This window comes from Aulonocara sp. 'chitande type north' Nkhata Bay, linkage group LG14 (genome assembly GCF_057382095.1).
Source record: "Aulonocara sp. 'chitande type north' Nkhata Bay isolate Kocher_YH1m ecotype deep benthic linkage group LG14, A_spYH_male_GT1.1, whole genome shotgun sequence".
In the NCBI taxonomy this organism is placed as follows: domain Eukaryota; kingdom Metazoa; phylum Chordata; class Actinopteri; order Cichliformes; family Cichlidae; genus Aulonocara; species Aulonocara sp. 'chitande type north' Nkhata Bay.
The window spans coordinates 35,952,738-35,980,520 of NC_141357.1; the positions used below are offsets into that span (position 1 = coordinate 35,952,738).

General features: G+C 41.2%; 2 protein-coding genes across 2 annotated transcripts in view; one reads left to right on the forward strand and one right to left on the reverse strand.

Annotated features, from left to right (window-relative positions):
• Nucleotides 1–27,783, reverse strand: part of LOC147315124 (calpain-5-like) — a 32,185-nt gene extending 4,402 nt beyond the window's left edge. Inside the window, exons 1-5 of the mRNA XM_086262374.1 lie at nt 27,356–27,783; nt 20,245–20,404; nt 10,171–10,302; nt 1,265–1,473; nt 60–252 (exon numbers count right to left, since the gene is read on the reverse strand). Coding sequence (XP_086118500.1) covers nt 60–252; nt 1,265–1,473; nt 10,171–10,302; nt 20,245–20,400 — 690 coding nt within the window. The 5' untranslated portion in view covers nt 20,401–20,404; nt 27,356–27,783. The remainder of the gene's footprint in view (nt 1–59; nt 253–1,264; nt 1,474–10,170; nt 10,303–20,244; nt 20,405–27,355) is intronic.
• On the forward strand, nt 2,857–5,645 carry ompa (olfactory marker protein a). Its single transcript, XM_086262375.1, has 2 exons — nt 2,857–3,038; nt 3,897–5,645. The coding sequence occupies exons 1-2, from the start codon at nt 2,964–2,966 to the stop codon at nt 4,326–4,328; spliced, it is 507 nt and encodes a 168-aa protein (XP_086118501.1). The 5' UTR covers nt 2,857–2,963; the 3' UTR covers nt 4,329–5,645.

The following is a 27,783-nucleotide window of genomic DNA, read 5'->3' on the forward strand; positions in this document are numbered from 1 at the left end:
GTCGAGAAGATGAATGAATTCGTTTGGCTGGCGTGGGTTTGCGTTTGACGTGTCCTTACCCGGATCGAGCAGCTGATGAGGCCTCCTCTGTTGTGAACCTTCAGGACTCTCTCGAACAGCTCGTGCTGCTTCTCTTCGTCTTGTTTGTACCCGTTCTCTATCAAATCCATCGGCTCGGACACGCCTCCCGTGAAATCCACGAGAGCATCGGCCGTGTTGCCCCCATCCAGAGCTTCGTAGCACCCGTACATCCTGGAAAACACACAAACATTTACATTTATTTTTACTATAAACAAACGTTTGAGTCTCATTCTGCTTTTCAAGTAACTGTCCAGATTTACAACACAGAGTCAGGGATTCATGCCCTCATTTTTATTGCTAATTAAACATAATTACAGGGAGTAAAATTTATATTTAATCAATTTGACGTTAACATTGTGAAATGTTAAACTAGGATCACATCAGCACCTGTTTGAATTTCACTGTTGATGAGAAAACAGATCTGCTGTGGTGGTCCCTGAGTTTAAGGGAAAAATGTCAGAGTTAAAAATCGGACCCCTCAGATTTCATCTCTAAAAGCACAGAAGGAAACTTTATACTGGACTCATTCACGGACTCAGTTCACATTAATCCTCCTTTATCTTATGCTGCCTTTGTGAGGCTCCTCAGCCCATTTTCATCTGAAAAGGGCTGTTTTAGCTCCTCCCCCTTTAAACTAACCCTTTTCTGATTGGCTGCACCTTGTAATCAGAAGGTTTCAGCACTTGTAAGACATGAACGTAGCTTCCGAGTGGGAAAAATGAAGCCACTGTGGAGGTGGCTTAAACCTGCGTTCTATCTGAAGTCCACCAGATGGCGACAGCTGTGCAAAGAGACTTCCTGTCCTATGTTAGTTTGTGGGAACACTTTCCTTCAGAGTTTAAGGTGTCAGTCCTTATTTTGGGACAACCTCACCTGTTTGTATGTTTCAGGAAAAAAAACCCATCCAATCAGAGTTCTTAAAATTCCTCCATGTATCGCGTTATTGGTTCTGAGCTAAATTACTTTAATTTCAGTTCCTGTTTTTATGTCACTGGAGAGCCTTGGGTCAGTTTCTAATGCATTTGTGTATTCCTGAGTCATTTCTTCAACATGAGTTTCCTCGAGTGTTTCTTTTCTTTCCACAGCTGTAAAATATTTAAGTGATTTTATTTCTTCCTGCCTCTTCATATCCTCTGTTTTTATTAGCTGCTGTTTTCAGTTACTGATCTGAGGAAGTGCTTACTTGGCGTAGGCCTTCTCCACCAGCGCGCTCCAAAACTCATTGCTGTCGTTGGAGTGGCAGTACACCAGCTGTCCATTCACCGTGGGGAGCCGGTCATCGATCACTACGTCCACCCACTCTCCAAACCGCCAGAAGCGGAAGTGGAAGATCCCGGCGTAGGAGTTCGGTTTGTCTTTGTCCCACTCCTGATCCTTCCAGTCAGGAATCACCTTTGAAAAAAAAAAAAAAACCCCAGAAAAAACATAAAAACCATGGTCATCACCCCACTCGAGCTCAGACGTAACCGCGGTGTGCTCAGCTGTGTCATATCTGGGGAGCAGCCTCCCGGGGATCTGCGCCCTGAATCCAACAGGAAGTCGCCCACAGATGCCGTTTTGGTCATTTTCAGGCCTTTTACACGCCTGGAAACATCTGCACGTCAACGTTAAATGAGGTTCAGCGCCACCTTGTGACATTGGGAGTTTTATAACTCGTTTGTTCAACAGCCAATTAGAATCCAGGGCCAGACCTCAATCACGCCCAAAGGAAACACCAGGACCGCAGCTCAAAGGTGCGACTGACCATCGCTGCTTACAGCGTTATTTATTTTACAGGTGATGTCCTTGAAGGCTGTTTTAAATGTAAGCCACATATTAAACAAACAGTATGTGGACATAACAGTGTTTAAAAACGTGTTCAGGTGCAGACAGGGAGCGATTGTGGGTTCTCTAATGTAAAATATATTTTCTCATCTTTACTTTCTATTAAAAAAAAAACCAATGTAGATAAACACAACAGCTCCACACTACAAACACGTACAGAAAAAGATTGAAACGAGCGATTTTCACTCGTTTCCCATTAATGACATTAAGCGTCTCTGATTAACAGGAGCAACTCATGATTAAAGTTTTTAACGAGCGAACGTCATCCATCCACATCCTGCGCTGAAACCCCAGCTGACAACACGTTGACATAATCCATACACACACACACACTCCCCAGTGAAGTGAGTGATATAAATAAATAAGCGATCCATTGAGCTAAGACGAGCCGGGCTCCCAGAAGCCCTCAGGAAACTCCCACCGTTCCCTGTCATACGTCAGCAGCGTTTCCTGTTGCTTAGCACCTTCACACATCACCTGCCTGCTTAACACCTTAAAAAAAAAAAAAAAAGACCTCAAAAAGTATTTTCAAACATTTTGTACAGTCTGTAGAGAAAAACGAATCTACAGAAAATGCTCTCAGCTGTTCTGTGTTAGCTTCAGCGTTCATGTCAAATATAAACTGCTTTACAAACAGCTGACCTGTGTGATTCTGCAGAAATGTTCAGTTTCTGCAGGAACGTCTGACTCAGGCTGGACGACCGAAATAACCCGAGCAGGGTTGGCTGCACAACCAGACGACTAACAAATGTGACCGTTACTGTCACAATAATCAGATGTTTGCATCGATCTCATCTCTCCTGCCCCCTCGTGCTAATCAATACGTCCCAACCAAACTACCCAGTGGGCTCCAGGGGGGAGATGGGACAAAATGAGAAAGTGGTACACTGTGATGGAAACTGTTGGGAAGGGAGGAGGGGGAGAGGAGCCTATGAGAATAGAGTGAGAGAAGAAAAGAGGCTGAGACTAGAAACTCCATCAGAGCTTCATCTCTCACAGCATCCATCCACACAGGCAGGCTCTTCCTTTCTGCTTATCCCAGGAATAAAACCTTAGAGATGGACGCTGATGAGGCCAAATCTCCCTCCAACACGATTGTGCTGGAATTCAAAGAAGACACCGCGCTGACAGAGGTGAGGCTTTTACTTCTCAACTTCAGATGCAAAACAGAAAAGTCTGTTGGCACAATGTGTGGATGAAAATTTCAGAATAAAGTGCAGCTGGATCAGAGCAAGTACGGTTTTTAATGTTTATTTCATATAAAGTTTCATTTTCTGTGTAACTTTAGCTCTTTTTAATTATTATAATGTGGCGGGGCAAAATGTAAAAGGTCAAGTGTGTGATGGTAACAAAGATGCACAAAAGTCCCATCAGACTGACGTGTGATCACTCAGCTGTGTGGCTGTCACAGTGAACTCCTCAAACAGCACAACAGGACATATCTTTTGTTGGCTAATTCCATTAAATATGCTCCAAAAGGCACAGCTGAGAGGTCCAGTTCAGTGCGTGTGTTCATTAGCAGATGTGTAACAATCAGCTGTAACAGTCTGTGTCGGCAAGCCTGCCAATCAAAGCAGCCGCACTAACTTTACAGTCAACAATTTATTTATTTTTTAAACATTTTTTAAAACATTTTAAAAATAGAGCAGCAGTGCCTGTGACACTTCAACTATCATCTCCTCTGTGGAGTTGCACAAAATATTTTTAAAAAAATGATAATAGTTGATAAAACTGCAGACTCATAATTTTAATTTTATAGGTGTGAACGGCACTTTGTATAAAATAGCCCAGAGAGCACATCATCCGTTTGTGCCATTCATCTGCTTTTCTTTTAAAAACACTGCTTATTCTGACACAAATGCACAAACCTTTGAGCCCCATCACCTTCCCGTCATTATGAGTCTTATCAGAGACTGATACCGGCACCCAGACTGAAAGTTTCCTCCAAACCAAACATGAACTGACTTCCTGTGTGCTTCTTTCCTGTGCAGATGATGCGCCTTCGCGTGTCCTCCCTGCAGCGGTCAGGGCAGAAGCGTCAGGACGGCGAGCGTCTGCTTCTGCCCTACGAGGCCGTGTATCGGCTGGACTTCGCCATCCAGGAGCTGAACTTCTCCCGCTGGTACTTCTCCCTCTCCGGCTACGGCCGCGTCACCATCACCGGTATCTGCCAGCACTGGACCCCCGACCTCACCAACCTGATGACCCGGCAGCTGCTGGAGCCCATTGGAACATTTTGGCGTAATGCCAGCGACCCCGAGGACTCGCAGCTCAAGTGCCTGGAGGCGGATATGCAGGAATTCGGCGAAAGGATTGCAGAGCTCGCCAAAGTCAGGAAGGTCATGTACTTCCTGCTTGCTTTCAAGGACGGGGCCGAGGCGGCGAATCTCAACTGCTCGATCGAGTTCACGACAGAGAAATGACTTTTATTTAGTGCCAGTAGAATCCTGATAGAGTCCAGAAGAAGCCTTTAAAAATTTCTATTCTATCAGCCATTGTTTTACTGTTGATTAGAAAAACCTGACAACTCTGTTTCAACCAATCAGAGATAGATGAGCTTAAATATTCTCCCTCGAACTAGTTAAACAGTAACTCTCTTTCTATCTTTGAGTGTAAGTAAGACGCCGGTTTGATTTTTTTTTAACAACAAAAGTTACATAAACACCAAAAACATGCTTTAAAGCAAGTATTTCAACACAAAAGCAACATTTTTTGTGAAAATAAAACCTGAAACGAACACAATGACAAGAGAAAGAAAACAAATGCTCTGAATTAACACTTAATATGCTTTTTTTTTTTTTTTTTTTTTTAAATATGCTTTTATATATGTTGGTGCTAATTAAAGGGACAGTTCACCCCAATGGATGCAGTCCGGTTTCTCTATTTCACAGACATAAGATCCATTTGTCAGTGTGTAAAAAACAACTACATTAGAAAATTATAGAAGATATCAAGCAAGATGAAGAGCCTGGTATCAAAGTATAGGTACAAAGAAAACTTTTCATATGTTTTAACTGGTTTGAAGCCCACGTGGTGATATGAGTTTCCAAACATTCTCCAGTAAACAATCAGAAACATTCAGTGTATCAATGCTGGTTTCTGTTACAATGTATCACATCTGAGAAGTTTTGCTATTGAAACTATGCTAAATACAATGTTACTGATGCTCGCAGGTCTATCTACTAGATTATTTAATTAGGTTTCATATAATAAATATTGACAGTTTTTAGAACCTCTAAAATTTTCTGAAATTATTTACCTTTGAATAAAAACACTAAAAAAACAAAAACAACTTATGATCAGCTGACTGTTTTAACAACATGTCGATTACTTTGTTTTGTGACTGTTGACTTGCTGCAGTTGTTGTTTCGTTGTTTCTTATTCCTTTCATTGTTTCTATAGATAACCAAATATTTCCACTGCATGCCTGCTGATAGAAACAGAGATCAATGGTGTGACGCCAATTAAATAACCACTGAAAGCCGTGTGTGTTCTCATTGGTGCTGGTTTTTATTGGTGTTACTGAGCAGGAAAGAAGTAACGAGGGTGGGGACAGTCGTACACAGTGAGGATGTAAGGAGGCAACAGTGGAGGAACTTAAACGTAGTTACAGCACTTCAGAAAGACATCTACTGTAATGAAATTTATTCCCCACGCTTTGCAATTCATTATTGTAAATGTAAATGTTTTTAACAAATGATCAGACAAAGGAGGGGTTGTGGTTGTTTATAATTTAAACACTCTTTGGATCTTCAGATAAAGCTCCAGAGTGTGATCAAAGTGTGGGTGGGCTCTTTAGTTTTTTAAAAGAAGCCAAATGAGTCTAATTATAGATTGAATGCTGTGTTGAGGCTGTCATTTTCAGCATCTATGTGTATGTTAAAATTAAATTGCTCACAATAATTATTTTAGCTGAGCACCAAATTAGATAAAAAGTCTGAGAAATCAGAAAGAAACTCAAAGTGTCAGGTAGATGAGAGAGAAAAATAAAACTGGTTTTTGAGTTTTCTAATTAGCATTGACATATCTACAAGTAAGGCTTTAGATAAGTAAAACTCCGCCCACAACTTTATCCAGCATCAGAAACCTAAATGAAACAGAGCTTTTAGATCAGTGTGGACTCACAGGGATTGTGCACTGACCGCATTACTGGAAACTCAGGCCATGGTCAGCAGTGTTTTCCCTGCTCAAAATGGGCCCTTGAGGGAGTCTACTAACGTTAGCACAATGGGTCATAGTTAAGACACCCACTGTTTACATGTTGCACTCTACACCTGTTTAGCCGCTTGATAAACAAACTATTTTATTTTTAAATTTCTATCAGGTCATTTCCTGTTTTATTTTGTTATTGTGGGTACTTGTCTGTTCCTGTCAGCTCTACTTCCTCCCTTCCTGATAATTGCTCCGCCCTCATTAGTGTTTTCTGCGTTTAGCTTCTCTTTGCTCGCTGCCAGATTGAGCTGTGCTGCTTGTCAGGACTAGTCGAGCTTTCTAGGGTGTAACACAGGAATTTGTGTTCTTGCATTCGTTCGTCTGAACCTCATTTAGATTGTTTGTCACACCATCTTCTTCCCATGTGTGCCCACTACACATTTTTGGACTTTTAGACTGTCACCTTCTGCCACGTTTACTAAAAAAGTAAATTAAACCTACTTATAAATGATCAGAAATAATCTTTATTACAGTTCTGCTGATTTTCCTACAAGTTTTCCTACACCTGTGTGTCTATAAATCCACCATTATAACAGTATATTTAATTGTTTGAAGAGGTTAGAGGTCTGTGTTGTAACTTGTGTGATCCTGCTTCCTCCTCTCTGTGTTTCTCTGTTGCGAATGAATGGAAACAGATTAGAAAAACTCCAGCGTGTCTTGGTTTGCTCTACAGTATCTGGTCTTGGCTTACAATAGTTCCCACTGTGGTTCCACTCAAACTTTCCACATTACTGAAACAGGCTTAGCAATAAAATGATGGGGGCTTTCTCTCCAACAATTCCAACAACAAGAGCTGGGAGAAGCTTGCAAGTTGAGTCGAGTTGTTTTTCCTTTTGACAGTTCTGACATTTCCTTTTCATGCCTCCTAACCACTGTAATCTTTGCATCACAAGATAATAAAAAAAAAAAAGCACCCTTTTAACTGGACATTGTAGCAGATAACTCGAACATTTTGCCCTCTGGATTCACTCATTTGAAAAATAACGGCAGCTACTTTTAAAAAATGGTCACAATCTTCCAGGATGAACATTTGCAGCTAAGAAAAACGACAGTTTTACCTCAAGATTTCAACCTCTGCATTTAGGTTCAAAATGTTTCGCTCTTACTTTCTGTTTATGATTAAAGAGAAATCAAGTTGAACAACTTTTAAGTAACTTTAGAGCTTCTTCCTCTTATTTTACTTTTTAAAAAGTGCAATTTATAATCAAAACACAGGAAAATTGTACCACAGTAAATAGATTGAAGAAATTTCCTTTTTAAAAAACAGAAGCACAGCTGATAAATATGATGCTTTTTCTTTATGTACTATTTTGTGTAAATTCTATAGCAAGAGAACAGAGTTGTGTAAATGGTGCCAGGAGTCCATCCAGGTCGTGTGGCTGAAACTACAGCAAAACTCTGGAAAAGTCTATTTGCCTTTTGTCCACTTGAGTCTCCAGGAGTATTAAGCTAAGCTGTTAAAGTTAATCTTCATTTTCAGGCCCTCCCCTCCTTTATTTATTTTTAAATCCTTAACGTGTCTTACAGGATTTCAACATTAAGGAGAAAGAACTGAAAGGGAGTGTGGCTGTTAGCTCCTGGAAGCAAAGCTGTTATTAGAGAATCTGTCTCAACAGGCAAATAATCAGAAAGTGAAAATAAATCATTTCAATCAAACACAAAGAAGGAAACATTGTTTCAGATTTAAACAGCTAGCGGCAGTCTTAGATTTGGCGATATTTAACAGTTCCCAAACTAAGACCTTAACTTTATTAATTATAAATGTGCTATTTATGTTAAGTGTTACTGAAACACTTCCACGCTCTGTGTGCGACACAAACACATCATTTCACACAACAGTAACTGTTGTATAAGCGTCCGTGTGCTTTGCTGTCGTCACCACAGAAGCGGTTTTGTTTGTTTTCGGACCTTTGAAGGGTGTCAAGACAACTGGGTGCTCCACAGAGGCAACTACACCTAAAACAGACTTCACTTTCCCTCCAGTTGATGGAAAACTAGGAGGCTGAGAGGAGGCCCTTTGAGAGCAGAGAGGAAGCAGGAGGCAGCAAGTGTGTGTGTGTGTGTGTGTGTGTGTGTGTGTGTGTGGTTACACAGGTTTTTCATGTGTAACAAAGTGTTGATTTAATGGTAAAAAGAATAAAAGCAGCCTAATTAAATACTTCTAGAACAGTGGTGATCTTTCCCTCAAAGCAGCAGAAAGTAAACACACTTTATATCTCAATATTTAAGACAACATTTTGGATTTTAAGCATGTGGCTAAGTCATTTTGTCTGCAACCCACAGCAAATCTGTTCATCAGTTTATACCGCCATCTTATGGACAACAGATGTTACTTCCATCGGTGACCTCCGACACCAAAGGCTGCATGCATTTGGATTTGTTTGGCATTTATTAGCAGGAAGCTCCAACAGTTATGGATGGACCTGCATGCGAGCATTACCAAAGATGGGGTTTGATCCAGATCTGCATCCTGGAATATTTTTGGAAGGAATCTTTATCACGAGATGGTTCGAGATTGGGCGTATTAGATCAAATCTTTGAAAAAGTATCCGATTAGTTTAATGCCCAAAGGGAGAAATCAGTTTGATGTTCTCAAAAATATCAGAAACTATCGGTATATCCCGGAGCAGGGAGACGTGTGCAGTCCTGTTCATGTGCTCAGTAAACCGGTGATAACACAACAGCAGAGGATATTTGTGTGGTCGAGGATATAAAACTATGAACTGAAGATATCTCACGAGCACAGTTTCATCTGGAGATGTAATCTTTAATCGATTAAGTCATGAAACATCGCTTCCCTCGTCCCTTATTTCATAAACATTTATACGGACAGCACTTAATTGCTCATCTTAGACCGTTTCACGTTGTCTCACTTATGGACCTGCGTTAAGCCAGATGATTTTCTCCAGTTTAAATGATGAGCATGTTAGTCAGCAGGAACAGCCCTAGTCTTGTAAGCTCTTTCCTCTTCAAGACTCAGTTCATGGCTGGTGTGGAGGTTTCAGTTTCAGAGAACTTCCATTAGCAGCTAATCGATAAGAAAAATCACTCAGATTACACAAAGTGCTGCTTAAACACAACTAAAGGCAACACACCCACTCACAATAATCTTACAAGCTTCTCCACACATGTACACACACACACACACACACACACACACACACACACACACACACTAGAGCCTCCTTCTCTCAGTTCAGCTCAGATAACATGAAAAAAAACAATCTAAGTTATAAACTATCGAGATAAATTTAATTCAGTTATTTTCATTTTCTCCCTTTTCCCTCTATTTTTATTAGACATTACAATAATGAATGTTTAATTATTTACTTTTACTTTATTTTTTTTTATATATATAGCATTTACTTAAATCACCAAGCACATTTTTTCCTTTACAATTCTGAATTTTCAATCTATTTTAAAATACTCTGATATGCTACAAATTGTAGAAGTGCATTAATGATACAGGACACTTAAAACTGCATGTTTTTATCCCATGTCAGGCCTCGTATCTAACGTGTTTAAAATAAATATTAATATTCTGCAGCTGCTTTTTTGTGAGTTTTGCTGTAAAAACTTCATTAAAATCAACCTGACTGGAAATAAGAGCTGAAACATCATTTTATGACTGAGGATGGCGTCAGACAGGAGCATGCTGTCTTCACAGTGCTCGACGATGCACCAAATCATTCCTACCTGTAACACCTGGATCATCCTCACTCACTGTTTAGTTTCGCACATACTGCAGTTTATATTTTTCTATATTTCACACTCACACTTGAGCACCTTTAACAAATGAAATTTCCCCTTTGGATTAATAAATGTCAGACTTCTGGATTATTATTATTTGTTGTTGCAACAGTTTAGGCCTTTATTTAAGAGCCCTCTAGAAAAGCCCCCGAGTGCCTCACAACAGCCACGGCTGCATTGTATCCTGGGAGTTGGATGCCACAGGAGTGTGGGACCAATGCCTTCTCTCTCCTATAAAGCCTTTCCCACCACGTCTATAAAAATCTCTGGAATGAGTGCAGCTTTTGTTCTTCCTTCTCTCACCTTCTGCCATAGAGCTTCTCTGGAGGCCAGACTGGAGCAGGCGGCTACGAACCAGCAGTTTCCCAGCTGACCTTGGTGCAGGTCATGAGCGCTGATGCCGTCCACAAACAGATGGGGGTCGCTGGTCAACTCCTGGAACAGCAAAGATGAGACAAATCATTGTTGATAAACTAATTTTCTTCCTTAGAGGCATTACATACACTCAAAACTCTGTAACTGATTACTCATAAAATCGGACCCACAGGCAGCTGTACAGGAACCATCACGGCCCCTGTAAAGTTAATACTTATCCTCATCTTCTTATTTACAGGCACAATTAATCCACTTCTAACCGTATTATAATTTAATCCAGGTTTGAATCTTTTTATACTGTCTATTTTATTGCAGCGTGTCTCTGGAAAACAGCAGGCGGATGTGGTCAGGACAGCTGCCAGGTGTGGATGAACGTAAAGCGGGGCGTTACCCGGAGCACTCGGTCAAACATCATAATGTAAATACAGAGTAAAATCACTCCCCGATTAACTACAAGTCTCTTCTGAGGGTTCAAAGCCAAACAAACCACAGAGGCAGACTAACGGGACGGCAGCCAAATGATAGAGGTGGGATAAACCAGAGCACACGCCCAGGAAGACCACTAACTGTATGTAGAGACAAATGTACACATGGCTCCACAAAGTTAGCCTCTCAGGGTCTTATATCTGGTGTAGAATGGATTAAAAACAGTATGTTTGTGTACTGCAGATCTGAGCAGAGCCAGCCCACGGCAGGAAGAAAGCTTTACTGTGTGCATTCTCCAAATTAAAGGCCACTTTTAGTGCATATAGCTACTATACATGCACAGACAGTAAAGATCCAGTGTTTCCCTAAGACTGTATTTGAGATGATGGAAGAGGAGAAAGATGGAGGATGTATATGTGTTTGCTCTCTGGGACAAGAGATAACAGGTCTAATATTCAGTTCCATTTCCAGTCAGCTCTCCATCCTGTGGGCTGACTGCAGTTTGACTACAGATGGTGGTCCTTGGTCTGCTTTGCAGCCTCAGCATAGTTGAATGCAACTCTCCACCTTCTGCAGGTGCTGGGTAGAGATCCAGTCACAGAGAGGTAAGAACCTCTCCCGGAAACAGACAGTATAAAAGATGAATGTCGCCCTCCAGGTCTGAAAAGTGAAGCCAGTGCAGAAGTGCCTTAAAAAACAGCATTCTTTTTAATGGCCACCAGGGGGAGACTCTTCTGGTCCCCAACAGACTTTGGTGGCGCTGAAGTCGATGTTGAAATGAGCCTCAGCTGCCTCTCTCTCTGTGACGTCAGTAAACACGATCCTGAGGAGTTTGAGATCATACTAAATAAAGCATGATGGTCATTTAGTTAATTATGATTATTATTAGAGTCAGAGTTTATAAACCAAGAGTTATGATTGATAGCTTGTTAGCCAATGAGCACGTCCCTCGGATTCACTGCCAGAGCTAGCCTTCCCCTGTCGCGCCTGGTTTCAAAACACCAAGATAGCGATGCTGAAAACGCTCCACACTCTCATAAAAGGGCACGGTGTGATATCAGGTTCCTTTATTTGTACCCGTAAGAGGATTTAACCTGCAGCATCCATACAAACTCAAAAGAGATAATATCAATAAAAAAAAATAAAAAATAAAAAAAAGAGTCAAAGGAGCTTGCAAAGAAAAGCGTCTGGACTTCTTTAAGTTGCTTGAAGACGTTTCACCTCTTAATAAACCTAGTGGGAGTTTCCCCCCACAGAGGGACAAAAGGACCCCCTGATGATCCTCTAATCGCCTGAGCCAAGGTGTGAAACTGGGTGTGGGTCCCAATCAGCCAGAGTTTCGGGTGTGTTCATTGTGAAACCTGGCCCCACCTTATCATGCGAATTCCTGAGGTCAGCTGGCCCAGGATGTGAGTGGGCGTTAAGGCGTCTGGGGAGGGATCTCAAAACTGGATTATAGATGGCAGAGAGTTGGTGTCGTAAACCACCGCCTCTGTTCAAAGATGGTCGCTCACAGTGGACATAGATGCTTCTTTCACTCCTCTTTCAAACCATCTGTCCTCTCTGTCCAAAATGTGAACATTGGCATCCTCGAAAGAGTGTCCTTTATCCTTAAGATGCAGATGGACTGCTGAGTCTTGTCCTGTGGAGGTGGCTCTTCTGTGTTGTGCCATGCGCTTGTGAAGTGGCTGTTTGGTCTCTCCGATGTAGAGGTCTGGGCATTCCTCGCTGCACTGTACAGCAAACACCACATTGTTAAGTTTGTGTTTTGGAGTTTTGTCTTTCGGGTGAACCAGTTTTTGTCTGAGCGTGTTGCTGGGTCTGAAATGGGATGGGGAACCAGGATGTCATGCTTGGAGAAAACTCTCCTGAGTTTCTCTGATACACCGGCTACATAGGGGATGACAATGTTGTTGCGTCTGTCCTTCTTATCCTCCCTCGCTGGTGTCTGGTCTTCTTTTCTGTGCCTCTTTGCTGACTTTAAGAACGCCCATTTAGGATAGCCGCACGTTTTGAGTGCTTCCTTTACATGTGTGTGTTCCTTCTTTTTTCCTTCAGGCTTAGAGGGAACATGTTCTGCCCGGTGGTGTAGGGTCCTAATTACCCCAAGTTTGTGTTCCAGAGGGTGATGGGAGTCAAAGAGGAGGTACTGGTCCGTGTGTGTGGGCTTCCGGTAAACTTCGATGTAGAGGTTGCCGTTCTCTTCAATGTGCACAGCGCAGTCCAGGAAAGGCAAACAGTCGTCCTTTGTGTCTTCCCTGGTGAACTTGATGTTCTTATCCACAGCGTTAATGTGCGCAGTGAAGGATTCCACTTCTTGTGTCTTGATTTTGACCCAGGTGTCGTCTACATATCTGTACCAGTGGCTGGGTACTCTTCCTTTGAAAGAGCCAAGAGCCTTCCTTTCCACTTCCTCCATGTAAAGGTTGGCTACAATAGGTGACACGGGGGAGCCCATGGCACAGCCATGTTTTTGTCTGTAGAAACCCTCGTTGTATTTGGAATATGTAGTGGTGAGGCAGAGGTCTAACAGTGTGCAGGTCTGATCGGGTGTGAAGTTGGTCCTGTCTTCCAAGGAGCTGTCTTCTTGTAGTCGTTTTCTGACAGTCTCCACGGCCTCCGTGGTGGGTATGCAAGTGAAGAGAGAGACTACGTCAAAGGACACCATGGTTTCATCTGGATCCAGGGTAAGTTTCTGGACCTTGTCGGTGAAGTCGGTGGAGTTCTTGATGTGGTGTGGGGTGTTCCCCACGAGAGGTGCAAGGATGGTAGCAAGGTGTTTAGCAATGTTGCAAGTGGCTGAGTTTATGCTGCTCATGGGTCTGAGTGGGACAGCTTCTTTGTGGATTTTAGGAAGTCCGTAAATGTAGGGTATGGCATCCCCTGGGTAAAGGCGGTGATATGTAAGCCGGTCAGTGATTTTGTCCTTCTCAAGGTCTTGAAGGCAAGCTATAACTTTCTTTTTGTAGCTGCTTGTGGGGTCTCACTTTCAGGTTTCATAGGTATTGTTGTCACTGAGGAGAGTAGTGATCTTTGTGTGGTAATCTGTAGTGTTTAGGACCACGGTGCATCTTCCCTTATCAGCTGGTAAAATAGTGATGTTGTGGTCTTTGCTCAGGGAAGCGACGGCCTTCTTTTCTTGTAATGTGAGGTTGGGACTCTCCGCCATTTGACCTTAGAACTGAAGAAGCTTCTCAGATGAGAGGTGAAACATCTTCAAGCAACTTAAAGAAGTCCAGACGCTTTTCTTTGCAAGCTCCTTAGACTACGATGACCTGGATGACTGAGAACCCTCACAGAAATTAAAAAAAAAAAAAAAAAAAAAAAAGAGATAAAAGAAAAAGAAAAATGGGAGAAGTTTTCTTTAATGATGAATCTAAAAGTGCTTTTAATACACAGTTAACACTGTTAAATGGTTAATTTCAAATATGAACTTTACTCTAAAAGTAAGAGCACTGTGAGAAATTCAAAGAGTGAAAAAATAGTTCCTTCTTCACTTTTGCATCACTGCAGGACACAAAATGTCTCAGGGATCAAAGTCCTCACTTTGACGCTTTAATGCACCACAGCTTCATCTTTATACGAACTCTGCTGCTCTTCCACTGCAGCACGAGCCGTGCTTTAGCATTTTTCCATTAAGCTGTAAATCTATGACATCATACCGATTTGCCCGAAACATCAACACATACTGGCGTGTACAAAATTATCTGGGCGGTGTTCCTCGTCTGTATCTCCCGATTCGATCACTGACGCAGATGGAAACATTTCTAATTTACGATTCAAAGATGAACTTTGAATCACTAAATAACCTTTGATATGTAACTGCCTTACCCAACGACCGCGACCATCATTATCTGCATGTCAACATAATATTAACACGCCATGAACCACCTCCTCGCCATCCTTATCATTCCACACACCTCATCGCCTACATGAACAATAATTTACTTCCACACGCTTTCAATTAAAACTGCTTGTTAAATCCTGAGTGCTGCAGCACTTCTTTTCGACTCCACGTGGAGTTCAAACATGGACTAGAAATGTGAGCAGAAACCTTCAGGTCACTTGCCTACGTCTGTATCATCTGTTTATAGAAGTTAGCAGTGCAGGAGCCATTTTTGATTCGTGTTTCACCTCTAGCCACCAAACGCTGCTTCTCCATCTTAACTTGTGTATTTGTGCATTTACTTCATGCATTCAGGAGAATTAGAGGTAAAAAAAAAAAAGCTTACAACCATGTAACATGCAGGATGCTGGACAAGCGAACTATTCTGATTTTAAACTAATGATTTCTTTTATTTAACTTATTACCTCATTATTAACATTTCTTTAGTTCAAAGCTAAATTGTTAAACAGAAATTTGGAAAGTGAAGCAAGTATCAGTCAATAAGCCTCTCAGTGGCATTTTAAAGACATTAACATACTCACAATGAATAAAAGCAGTATGAGAGATCCACATCAGAAATGTTTATGAAAAAAGAAAATGCTGGCAAATTATAGTGCTGTAAACTCCAGTGTAGAAAGGTCAGTAAAAGCCACAGACTGTATCTAAAGGATGTAAAGACAGCTTTGGACGCTTGGTGGTTCGATCGCTGGCTGTTCCAGTCTGCATGCCAAAGTATTCTTGGGTAGAAGTAGAAAAGTACTATACAAGAACCAATCCATTTACCAAAGCCTGGAAACATGACGATGAGGTGGTGTCAACAGGTGTTAGCTAACAGGGAGGGGGACACAACAGCGAGAACATAACACTACAAAAAGAAACAAGTCAAACTGACCGAAACAAACAGACTGACAAAAACAGTAAACAGGAAATGACTTGGCACAAACTCGACATTTAGTCACCACCATGTGACCACACCTGAGCCGTAAGCACTAGCTAGCTTGGTTAACGAGTGGCATCCGTAGCCCATAAGCACAGACACAGAAAGCTGTTGATTAGTGATAAATAACAAACAAAAAATAAATAAATAAATACTCATTATCATTTAAAACTGATGCACAAACTTTTTACACAGGAAGCAAAAATAATAATTTCACCAACAGCACAAACTCAGTCGACAGATCCACTTTGTTATACCTGCTTAGCATCAGCACCTTTATCAAAGCAGCCACAGCAGATGATTTGACAGACAGCTCAGCCCTCCCAGAGCTGAAGCTGAAAACTATCCACAGAAACCAAAGCTAGTTTTTGTACCAGGTCGTGAACTTGTTTATTTCTGCTCTGAAGTGAGACATTTTAATATGGGACTGACCCGTTCTGTTGAACACAGCCTCAAGTGGACGTTAGAGGAACTGCAGGCTGGGGCACTTCACTTTTTTTAACCCTCGAGGTTGCTGCCTTATAGAGCTTGAAATAATAAGCTCTTGATATGATCACTGGTTTAAATATACAGCTGTCTTTTGAGTGCTGGAGCTGAAGCATTGATATTGAGTGCTAAAGTTTCACGAGACACCACAGAGAAGTCAGGGTTAAGTTTAGGGTGTAACCAAAGAAATATTTCCCTTATCTCTCCACTCCCTGAACAAATCAATAATATTGATCAAATGCTTTAAGTGCTCTGTTTAATAATTTAGCATGAATAATTAACAGTAAAAGCATACGCAATACACAGAAATCACTCTTTCATAGTGTATATACACTACAAGCCTAGAGGAAGACAGAAAATTACACATTTAATCAAATAAGACTCAATGAGAAGCACTTAAAGAGCAGTGCATTTAGATTTTATGCAGGTCAAGGAAAAAAAAAAAAATCACAAGACAAGAAAGAAATGAATCTTTTGACTCAGCATTATTAACGTGAAAAGCCGAGCACGGATTCTGTACACAGCAGCAGAGCGAGGCTGGAAATCTGTTAAGCAACAATTCCATTACGAGCACGATGTTCAGCCAGCATCTGAACTTAAACAGCTGCTGTTCCACTGCATAAAGCTTTCCTAAGGTGCAGTGGGGCTGACTCAAAGCCTCTGACAAGAGGCACTTTTGCAGTTTAAGGATCCTAAACAAATCCAACATGGAATTAAGGCAACATTTGACATTTATCCACCACATTACAAAAGTAATAATAGGTCTATAAAAAAACGTTGTTCACTTTTAAATGATCCTCATTATCTCATACTCTGTCTTGGTGAAGCCCCTCAGTTCATTTAATCTGAAACAAGCTGTTTTAACTCCTTCCCTTTAAGCCAACTGTCTTCTGATTTGCTGCTTCTTGAAAACAGAAGGTTTTAACAATGGGTGGGTGGAGCTTCTGTGCTCAGTCACATATGTGTGAGATGACCATAAATAAGGAAATATAAATTCTCACAAGTAAAAACTGTATGAAGCTAACGGTTACGCCTTTTCTTCATTAGCAGAAACCTGCAACGAGTAAAATGGCTGCGCACAAATCACCACCGTGGTCCAATGATGAGGTACAGACAACCACCCTGAGATAACGGTAGCCGAGTAAACTTGTATTAAATTGGCTCTAGAGAAAATCATCAGACACTTGGCACACTTAGCTTGATAAAGCTACCTCCTAAATCAGAGCAAGCTAATGTCTCAGTCACACGAGTAAAAACAGGAAAGCTGTACTGATTTTTTTCACATTCTGGAGAGCTTGAGCGTTTTGAACACTCTCGGTCACTTCTGATCGTAAGGTGATTCCACAGGTTGCCTGATCGGACTCAACCTTCCTGCAAACAGTCGCAGTGTGACCTGGACTGACTTCAGTCACGCAGAGAAGTTGTTGGAGGTTTGCAAATAACTGCCTGTGGATGAGGAATACAGAGTTCGTCACGTAACGTTAAAGGTATGTGCCTTTTTCCACGTCACGCTGTGCGCCACGTTATCGTTTACAGGAGATGAATTACAGAATAACAGTATTTTGTCTCTATCTGCCAATCTGACTATCTTCCGGTTTTACACGCTTACATACACACACGCAGTTACTGTCCCTCTATTTAGAAAGGCAGAGGCGTCACGGTGTGATTATTTTACGTGTAGTTGTTTTTTTCCTGTGTAATAATATTCAACATTGCTATCAATGCATTTTTCAATCCCTCTGCAAAATAGGTTTAAAAACATAAACAGCTGGGATACTGTTTGTCCGTGATTTGAACCGAGGGAACAAATCGTGGCAGGATCAGCCTGATATTATTCGTATCCCGCTGTAACTTTACTGTATAAAGAGCTAACATCTCCAAAATGTCAGGAGTAGTTAGTCATTACAACAAGTGTTTGTGAACTAAAAATCAAGTATGTGGGATGCTGTTTGTCCGTGATTTGGAGAGCCCAGCGCGTGCTCTCGATGCAGGGAAAACCAATCCTGCAGGGAGACCTACCTCGGCACCTGTGCAGGTGAAGCCAAAGGGAAGACATGCTTCACCATATTTTCTAGTCTTTGGCTTAAAATGAAGTTGGTTTGGAAACATATTCAGCGATGCTTCATCTCCTGCTTTGCGTTTGTGTGGGCGCCCCGTGCTAGCAGCGTCCAAGCGTCGTTTTGTTTTTTCCCCTTTTCATGCCGCGCCCCCCCCTGCAATGGCTCTGCGCCCCCCCTAGGGGGCAGGCCCCACACTTTGGGAAGGTCTGACGTAGCACATCATTATATACCAGCTAGCCCAACTTCAGTAACCCTACAAACGTCACTGCTGTTTAGTTTTCTGTCTTCATTTATGTTGGAAGTGACAGCAGAGCTGCATGTATGAATTTTTTCAGAAATCTCTCAGTCAGAACATGCTACATCATGTTTAGGTAACTAGCAAAACTAGCGAGCTAACTTCCTGTTAACTTCTAACTCCGTTAAATGTAATAAATTCTGTTTTCACGAATGCCTGGATGTTAAACTTCATAGTTACACCTGGTAAAGCAGCAACGCTGATCGTTTTATTAAAGATGAAAGAATGTAGACAGTTTTTAACTCTCAGTGAAGCTGTGTGTTCGTTTGACTTTGGGACCTGAAGCAGACAGAGTTTAGGACCCAGATTACTCCCAGATTTACGAGCACCTTAGTCCGACAAATACGGTAATAACGACGGCCTGCTTGCATGTTCTACAAAAAAAATGTGTTTTGTTTTGTATCTGACGGACAAACACCAAACCAGTGAAGTTGCACCATTTTTAAAAACCAATTCTGGTTCATCCGTTTCACTCAACAATCTGCTTTTCCCCTTTGAAAACAAAGGCACTGCGCATGCACGTTTTACCCATATTCTATCTCAATATTTCATTTTCTTATCGTTGCCTAACATTGTCGGGCGACCGTGGCTCAGGGGGTTGGGAATCGCATCTGTAACTGGAAGGTCGCCAGTTCGATCCCTGGGCTCTCTCCTGGTCGTTGTGTCCCTGGGCAAGACACTTTACCCTACTTGCCTACTGGTGTTGGCCAGAGGGGCCGATGGCGCGATATGGCAGCCTCGCTTCTGGCAGTCTGCCCCAGGGCAGCTGTGGCTACAACTGTAGCTTGCCTCCACCAGTGTATGAATGTGAGAGTGAATGAATAGTGGTATTGTAAAGCGCTTTGGATGCCTTGAAAAGCGCTATATACATGTAAATCCAATCCATCATTGTACCGGTATTACCGTGAACGGTATAATATGGCCCAGCCCTAGTCACAGTTGTATTTAACTGTTATATTTAACAGGAACAGTTCAGTCAAAAGCTTCACAGAAGGTGCTTTTTGCTCAGGGTGAGTGTGAAGACGACCAGTTGTAAAGCACTTCACACCGGTCACAATACAAAAGTAAATTCAAGTTCCTTTTGATCAGTAACTACCAGAAACTGCTTACAACATGAACACACACACACGCACACAACTCCTTGCTGTTGGCTTGAAATTCCATGAATTCCTCTCCCATTCAGCCGCTTTAACCTCTCCTCTCTTTATATGGAGCCTTGTCTCATGATCACCGCCGCCATTCCCAGCCTACTGCCTCTGTCCGTCTCCACCGTGAATAAACAGCTGACCCTTCGTCTCTGATGTATCACTAACTCTCCACCTTCTTTGAGTTTACTGTGTTCTTCTTTCACACAGGCATAAAATAAGAGCTCTACAAAAGATCGCCAGCGCGGATGATTATGCAGCTGATCCCACTGAGCTGTAAAAGATGGAAACAAGCAGCAAACACTGAGAACTGCAGTTCCTCTAGTGGCCACTTGAGGCTGCCTTTATAAGAAACTCAGTCCCCATAGCTCCCATGTTAAAATGACCACCTTTTCAGCAGAAATAAACATGTTTAAAGTGTGTGACTAAAAGCAGGGCTGGCCTCTATGGATAGTTTCCCCTTTTATAACGACTCTGTGAGGGCTTATTCTCTTTTATACCTCATCTCGGGGTTATATGAGCAGCTGTAGCTGATATTTAAAGACACTGAAACAGACCTCACAACCGTGTTTGTTTTCTGGCCTGTTACGTGATACAAACCATCAAAGAAAATATATTTTTTAAAATACTATATAACCTGACTGATTTCACTTTGCAAAATATCATCTGTCATCATTATTATTATTTTCCACATGTATACAATACGTATCAGAATAATTGTGCAGCACTACTACTTCCCCTCTCGGTAAAACATTATTTTCACTCACATTTGGCCTTTTCCAGGTGACTCGCCCAATTTGATTTCGCTGGTAGAACAGAGACTGGTCGGAGGTGGGGAACAGAGGGTCTTCAAACAGAGTTCCTTTATGCTGGCACTGCCTCCTCAGAGCAGAGAAAGACTGACCCTCGTACGGCACCGCCATCCTCCTGCACAGAAACAAAATGCTTTACAATGAAGCACAAACAGCATTTACACGATATATAATTACTGACTCCTCACTATCAGAGGGCTGTGCTGTGAGGAAGGATAAGGGGTTTAATTAGTTAGCCTCCTATGAAGTGTTGGGAAATTTATCAGCATATGCAAAACATGAAAAGACTGGAAAACAGTATCACCATTGCATTCACTTGTAATTATGCCATGTCGTATTGACTCACAGGTTTGCTCCCTTCCCTTGCAGGCTTTGGTCTTACTGACCTTATTCCTCACACACACACACACACACAGTCTGTGTAGCGTACTGAACCTCTTTATATTGTTCTAATATTACAGTTTTATGTGAAATGACTGTTCACACCATATGACCGTGGAATGGGGAATCGCAGCTTGACACATCCAATCAATAACCGCCTTCACTTACTGCACAGACAGATTGTTGATGTTACAGTAAGTGAATTCAGATAGTATCAAAAACATATCTGACTATGTTGAATTTCATTTCAACCACAACACATCAAATGAGTCTGTCTGAATTTAGAGGTCAGTCTAAAGGAAGAGACTTCACCATAATCTAATTACATGGACAATATATTTACCATCTGAGGCAAAACCAACTATTTAGCCACTATACAACCCTAAACCAACAGCAGCATGATTAGCATCACGAGTCATGTTTTAGGAGGGTGTGTGAGTGTGCAGGAAGGGCTGTATTCTTAATAAAACAAAAAACCTCTTATTAATGATAAAAAGCCATAACGACTGATTAATCTTCTATATTTCCCATTAAAACAGTCAGAGATTTCTAAGAAGCCTCAGTGTCTCCTGATCCTGTTCAAGGCCTCACACTGCACACAGAGCTGTGGATGAGGATTAATAACAAGGGAGTACTTCTTTAAAACTCCTTAAACATGCACAACACACACACACACACACACAAGATAGTCAGATCATCACCAGTCATGTGACAGGATAGCAAACAGAAACTCGGGCGGTCATGTTTGACTACGGATCGGCAGCAAAGTAAATACACGATCAAAGTTTCATGCCTGTGTGAAAGTGTAGTGACATTAAAGCCTGATCTGACCAAAAACGTCCTAACAGCAGCTTCAGCTTCCTGTCAGATAAATAAAAAGTGAGACAAAAAGAGGAAGGGCTGTGATTTGTTTCCCAGGTGGAGAAACCAGAGGCCTGCTGAGCACTAAAGGAATATTTTTATTTTGTTTTCCAGGAACGGGATTGCATCCAGATTCAGAGTGACTCACTGAGGTTAGAGCATGTTTTCTCACACTGATCTACAGAGAAGGACTGACCACAGGACTTCAGCTGAAAGCATTCCTCAATTAAACACTGTATTCATTGCAGGAGAGCTGCAGATGCCACTTAGTACTGCGATGTTCAGATATTCAGGATACATTAAAGGCAGATTTTTTTTGTTTTTAAAAAGTGACTACCAGGTAAAATAAGTCACTGTGGCAGGGCGTGGTTTGTGGCTCAGTTGCAGGGGAGGGGTGGATCAGTGGGTTCAGGGTGTGGTGTCAGGACAGGCTGATCAAAACAGGTGCTCTTCAACACCTGGTCATGCCTTCCCCATTTCCATAGGGTCACAGCTGTGTGCTTCGGGTCCTTTTTGTGTCACAGTGGTGCCGAAACCCAGGAGCTCATCGAGCCGGGGCATGGGATAAGCATCAAACTGTGACAGTCACCTTATTTATAAGGACACTCAGAAACAACTGTGCTGTACAGCTAAAAGAATACAATAAGAAAATCAATAAAACTGAAAACAACAAATAAAGTCATTAGAACTGAGTCGCATTAAAAGACTCAGACGCTAAACAACACGTACAGGCAGGACAATCAGCCTTCAAAACAATACCACAGTTATGAAAACTGACATGCGCATGTCATGCATGTATGAAAATTACTGGACTGACATGAATCTACCTCTGCTCAGACTGAGCTCCCATGCAGACTCTTCACTGGAATCATCAGGCCCATTTGTAATGATATCACTGTCAAATAAGGCCAATAAACACGGAGATGATGCTGAACAGAGCAGAATAATGAGCGCGTGTGTTTCCCCCAACAAATTAGATTCCTGCTTGGTGGTCTGGTTCAATAAACACAGCCACAGAACGGATTTCCCAAATGATGCAGAAAACACTGAACAAGTGCACGGCCTCCGTTTTAGTTTACTTCCTGTTTTATTTGAAACTTGGCTCCTCCTTTGTGCTTTTCCCACTCGATGGAGTATTAGGGCCAGATTAAGAAAAAAATATATTATCGACCATTTTGACACTAAAGTCGAAATCTCGGGATTAAAGTCGTAATTCTACTTTGAGAAAAAAACAACAGAAATCTTCACATTTAGATTTTTTCCCCTAAGAATACATGTTCAACGTTATTTTTGACTTTATTCTACAAAAGCAATCTAATTTTTTTTTCTAAATGTAGTCTAAACTCTGTTGTGCCTTAGCGCCTCTGTCAGGGCCGGCGTTTTATCTTACTCTCCCTCGTTTTTGTTTGTTACAAACTATTATTTCACCGGAGTTCATTCCCGTGTCTCAGGAGCTTTTGTTAAACGTCCCCGTTTCCTCCCGTCATCAGCACACAGAGTCCTCCTGCCAACATTTACTAACTACAAACTAAACGTGACACACTTATGGATGTAAAATGACTTTGATAAAACTCAAAACACTTTAAATATTTCAAGATTTAAACTGAAGACCTTTATATTCATGTGGACAAACATGAACATACAGTTAAGCCAAGTTCGCATGACGCGTGACAAAAAACAAAAAACAGTAAAACGACCAGTAAGACAAAAAGAATAAAGTTTGAGAAATATAAAAATACTGAACTTACATCATGCAAATAATAACTTTACATTTTTAGATCCTCTAACATGAACTTATTTATTGCTTTTTAAATGCAGCTGAAATGAACCTTTATTACTTGGGTTTTATCTGCAGAGCTTTTAAATTTCAGAAGCGCTTCTACAGAAAACGGCTCGTAAGACATCTGAAGGTTGAGCGAACGTAAGAATAAACATCAAATGTACGACAGAGTGAAAAAGAACAGCCAGTAAACATTTCTGAAGGGAAGCACGCAGACCCTGAGTGGATCTGAGCGAGCGTCTGTTTAGAAGAAACCACTGTGACCTTCTTCAGCAGCGTTACTGAGCAATGACTCACTGCCTGATGGGAGGAGGGGGACGCTGCGATTTTCTGTGTCTCATATTTACAGCCATTTTTAATAAGTCGTGGCAAATTAGTGGCACCAATAACAGATTGATCACCAATAAGATGGCGTCTCCACTGATTTGCATGAACAGTTGATTTGCAGTTATTTGACTTGAAGATGAAAGTAAAAAATGTTTCAATACTACTTTTGTTTCTGGGGGTCTGTCATTGTTCCTCAAAATGAATGTAGTTATATATAAGTTCCTGTTTTGAGGTGGTTTTCCTACGTGACTTCATCAAGTTTATTCAGATTTTATGAATGTAAATGTGTTAAAGAGACAGCACGTTGTTTCTAAGGACATTAAAATGTAAGGTGTGATGATATAAAGCAGAGGTGATGTACGTTTATATCCTGTTACGGTGGCAGACATTCACACTGAAGTGCAGAGTACACACCAGTACAGCTGTGCAATTAAATGTGAATTTGATTTACAACCTTGGCTTTCATTGAATATTTATATTAAACAGGATAATAAAGATAAATAATTATCGTGCTGCAGTTGGTATTGTAGTAATGCTCTCATTTCATCACATCCTCTTCCTGGTCCCTCCATAAAAATCTCAACCCAGCAGAATTTGAATTAATGGAAATCCTCTTAATTAAAAGAACAATTTTTCATGTGTAAGATAAATAACTAATCTCAGTGCTGATTGAAATAACCTATTATGATTTCTGCCATAAAGGAGCAACAAAAGTTTAGAGTCTCGGTTTCAGACCGTTTTCCCCCCCTACAGAAGCCCCACCCACCAGCTGTTCACACTTACCCTTTGTAAGTGGCATCCAATCAGAAGAAAGCTGGCTTATAAATCCTCTAAAATAACGTTGATGTCAAAAGAGGACATCAGTTTCCAACAATGGCGGCAGCTAGTTAGTGTTAATATTACTCTTATTATTCTTAAACGTTTAACATATTTTCAGGCGAGAATGTAGCTGTGTAAACCTCAAATATCTGCTCAGTTTATCAGGACACCGCATATTTTCAAAAGCGCTCCGACGTTTTCGGAGACGTCTGTTACCCACTAGCTCGATAGCGAGCCGGGGGCAAGGTCACTAGAGCCGTGAGAACACCGGACTCCCGGCAAATCGTTTTCAAACCCACCGCCATCTTTCACTACTCAGGTTAAACGTATATAAGTCACTTAGATAACTTCAAAATGTTATTGTTTGGCTTTTTTTTTAGTATTTTATTTGTTCCTGAGTAAATCGGTTTGGCTGAGATTAAAGTTATAGTTTTTACACAGCTGAATAAACGTCAAGCAGACAGCTGATTATCAGAAGTGTGAGATGCTGGAGAATATACTCCGGTGTCCTGTTATATTTTAGATAGCAAGGAGTTTATTAAACTTCACCGAAACAATCTGCAAATTTCATTAAAATTTAATAAACTATCATCTTGTCTTTATTTTTAGTTAGCACAGACCTTAAACACTTAAAGCTGTAAGCTAATGATAGTTATATAAGAGCAGATGCTGCTGGTGCAATAAGCTGTACGCTGTACGTCCAATGGATGATGATCTGATTAGTCGACTAATCGCAAAAATAATCGGTGACTAGTGACTATCAAAATAATCGTTTGTGGCAGCCCTAGATCACGCCAATAAAACCAGTATAGCAAGACTTTATGAATCAGCAGATGGAGCTCATAACGCTTGAGGGGTCGTCCACTTTGGGCCAGTCGGTGCAACTTCGGGCTGAGTTTTATTAGATCACTGTGGCTCTGTGCACAGATTAATCTTTGTGCAGGCCCCCCAATCCCACACAGACATTCAAGCCCAGAGGTGCCACTATTGCTCACCTGGTTGAGCTGACACCATATACCAAAAGCTGGAGTTCGGTCCAGAGTACTTCCCAAGTGTCACTCCCCCTCAAGATAAATTGCTAAAAATAAATCTTAAAAAAAAAAAAAAAAAAAAAAAAAACAACTTGCCCTGTTTGGATTTATTTTTATCTGAATGGATTTATTTTCTATTGTTTTACATCTCTTTCATCTTTGTGCCTTTATTGTTTTATTCAGACTGCTATAAGGGCGTCTATTTAAAAGAGGGCTTGGGCTTTATCACCTACCCTGTTTACAAAAAGGTGGTAATAAACAGGTGAAAGAGTCAAACTATTTGTTTCACACAGAGGATGAAGTGAAGGGCTGCAAAAAAACTGAGTGCAACACATACAAGCATTCATTTGAACTACGAATAGTGCAAAGCTACTGTAAAAGAGCCCAAGAATAAAAATGTGGGCCGTACCTCATAACAAAACCCAATATTTATCAGATAACTGCAGGAGGCAAGGAAAGCTTTACAAATGCTCCCTAAGTCACCAATTACACCCTCTCAAACACACTCACACAGTCGACAGGAGCCTTTGAGTCACTCAGGTGAGGTCTAACAGACACTGATCGGACACCTGTCAGTCAGAACAGCCACGCTCCTAACTATATATATATTGAAATTCAAACAGGTGAGTTATTAACAAATCAACCCTCATTTTCAGGACTTTTATAGTGGAGAGCCAAAAATTAAAAAGTTGGTTTAGAGGTTTGGGGTTTTTCCTTTAATTTGTCACCCAATGGAATCTGCTAACCAATGCAATTTATTAAACTCAGACTTAAGAAGTCAATTTGTTGACAGGTTTATGCAAGAGGTGAAGGAAAGACAACATATTTCATTAGGTGTAGCGTCTGCAGCCGTTTCAGGACAAACACCTTAAAGACTCGAACACATCTGTTTACATCAGTCTGCTAATAACAGCTGCAGGTTGCTCGTCTTCCTCCTTCCAGCAGCTGTAAAGCTACTGTGCTGTGACGTGACTGGATTAACCCCTGGTATCTACAGACAGAGAGCTTTAACCATGGAGCAATAAGACCAATACCAGCCAGACATGGGTGTGGTTTTATGCGGGCACGAACACACAACGGATGTGTGACACAAACAGCCCAAAGCAGATGTTGAAACATCGCATGATGTGTGATATCATGTGACATCACAAAAATGCGTGTGGGGTGAAGAATTTTCACAATAATCTGCACCACAGTCCACCTGCCTCACTCTGCCTCAGATGAGATGACATTAATGAAGACTTTCGATGTTTACAGCTTTGTAAAGACACCCGGAGAGAGATTAAAATCAAACCGGAAACTCAAACGTTAACCATCAAAATGACTTACAATATCCCTAAACGTTTCTTTCGTTATTCTTGAAACTACACAACGCAAACACTTCTATTCTATTTTATCTTTTGTTTATAGTCGAGTTTTATACCACGAGCTACACTACTAAACCCATTCAAAATCTTGCAACAATTTTTAATCGTTGCCTTTATTTTGAAGGGCGCGCCGGATGTGTATGTGAAAGCTAGCTAGCTTAAAAGATGAAGTTTTGCTCGAAGTTTTTTTTATTATTCCTAAATCTTGTGATCTTAGTGAAGGCGAGGAAATCGAAAGCGTGAACAAATACAGAGAGCCCTTTGCTGTAGGGCAGCTCTGTAGCACAATATTCATCTTTTTCCAGCGTTTTCTTATTTTAACGCAGACTCCAACAGTTCTGCGTCCCGTTTGCTAAGGAAAAAAGCGGCAAATTTAATAAAATATATTTGCATGAAAAAACAACAACCCAAAAACTATTTAATAAGAGTTCCAGAGTGATTTACGACTGCAGACGTAACTGCATTTCAGCACCGAGTTAGCTGTAACTAATTATATTCACCTGGAAATGGTTGTGTTTTGGTTCGGGCTCCCTGGCTGCTTCACTCCGCGTCTCTCGCTCTTTTCACGGGTGGTTTTGGCGTGTTCTCCCTGCTGTCAGCTCGGTGATGTGAGGACGTTTCTTTTGGTTACTTTGCGACCCTAAAAATAAAAACCACACAGAAACAGGCAGGAGGAGCTTCTGCGCTGCTGCTGTCACACCGACCAGCCCGCCTTCACCGAGGGAGGAGATGCGTTCACGTACCGCTCAGACAAACCACTCCTCTCTCCTTTTTTCATTTTTGGATTAAAGCGCTAAATCGAAGTAGAGATTGAGGAGGGGTGGCACATTTATGAGATAAAAACTTACAAATTAAACTTTACAAGCAAAGTTACAAGAAAAAAAAAGACTGTTTTTAAAAAGCTAGCAATTTTACAAAAAATACAGAG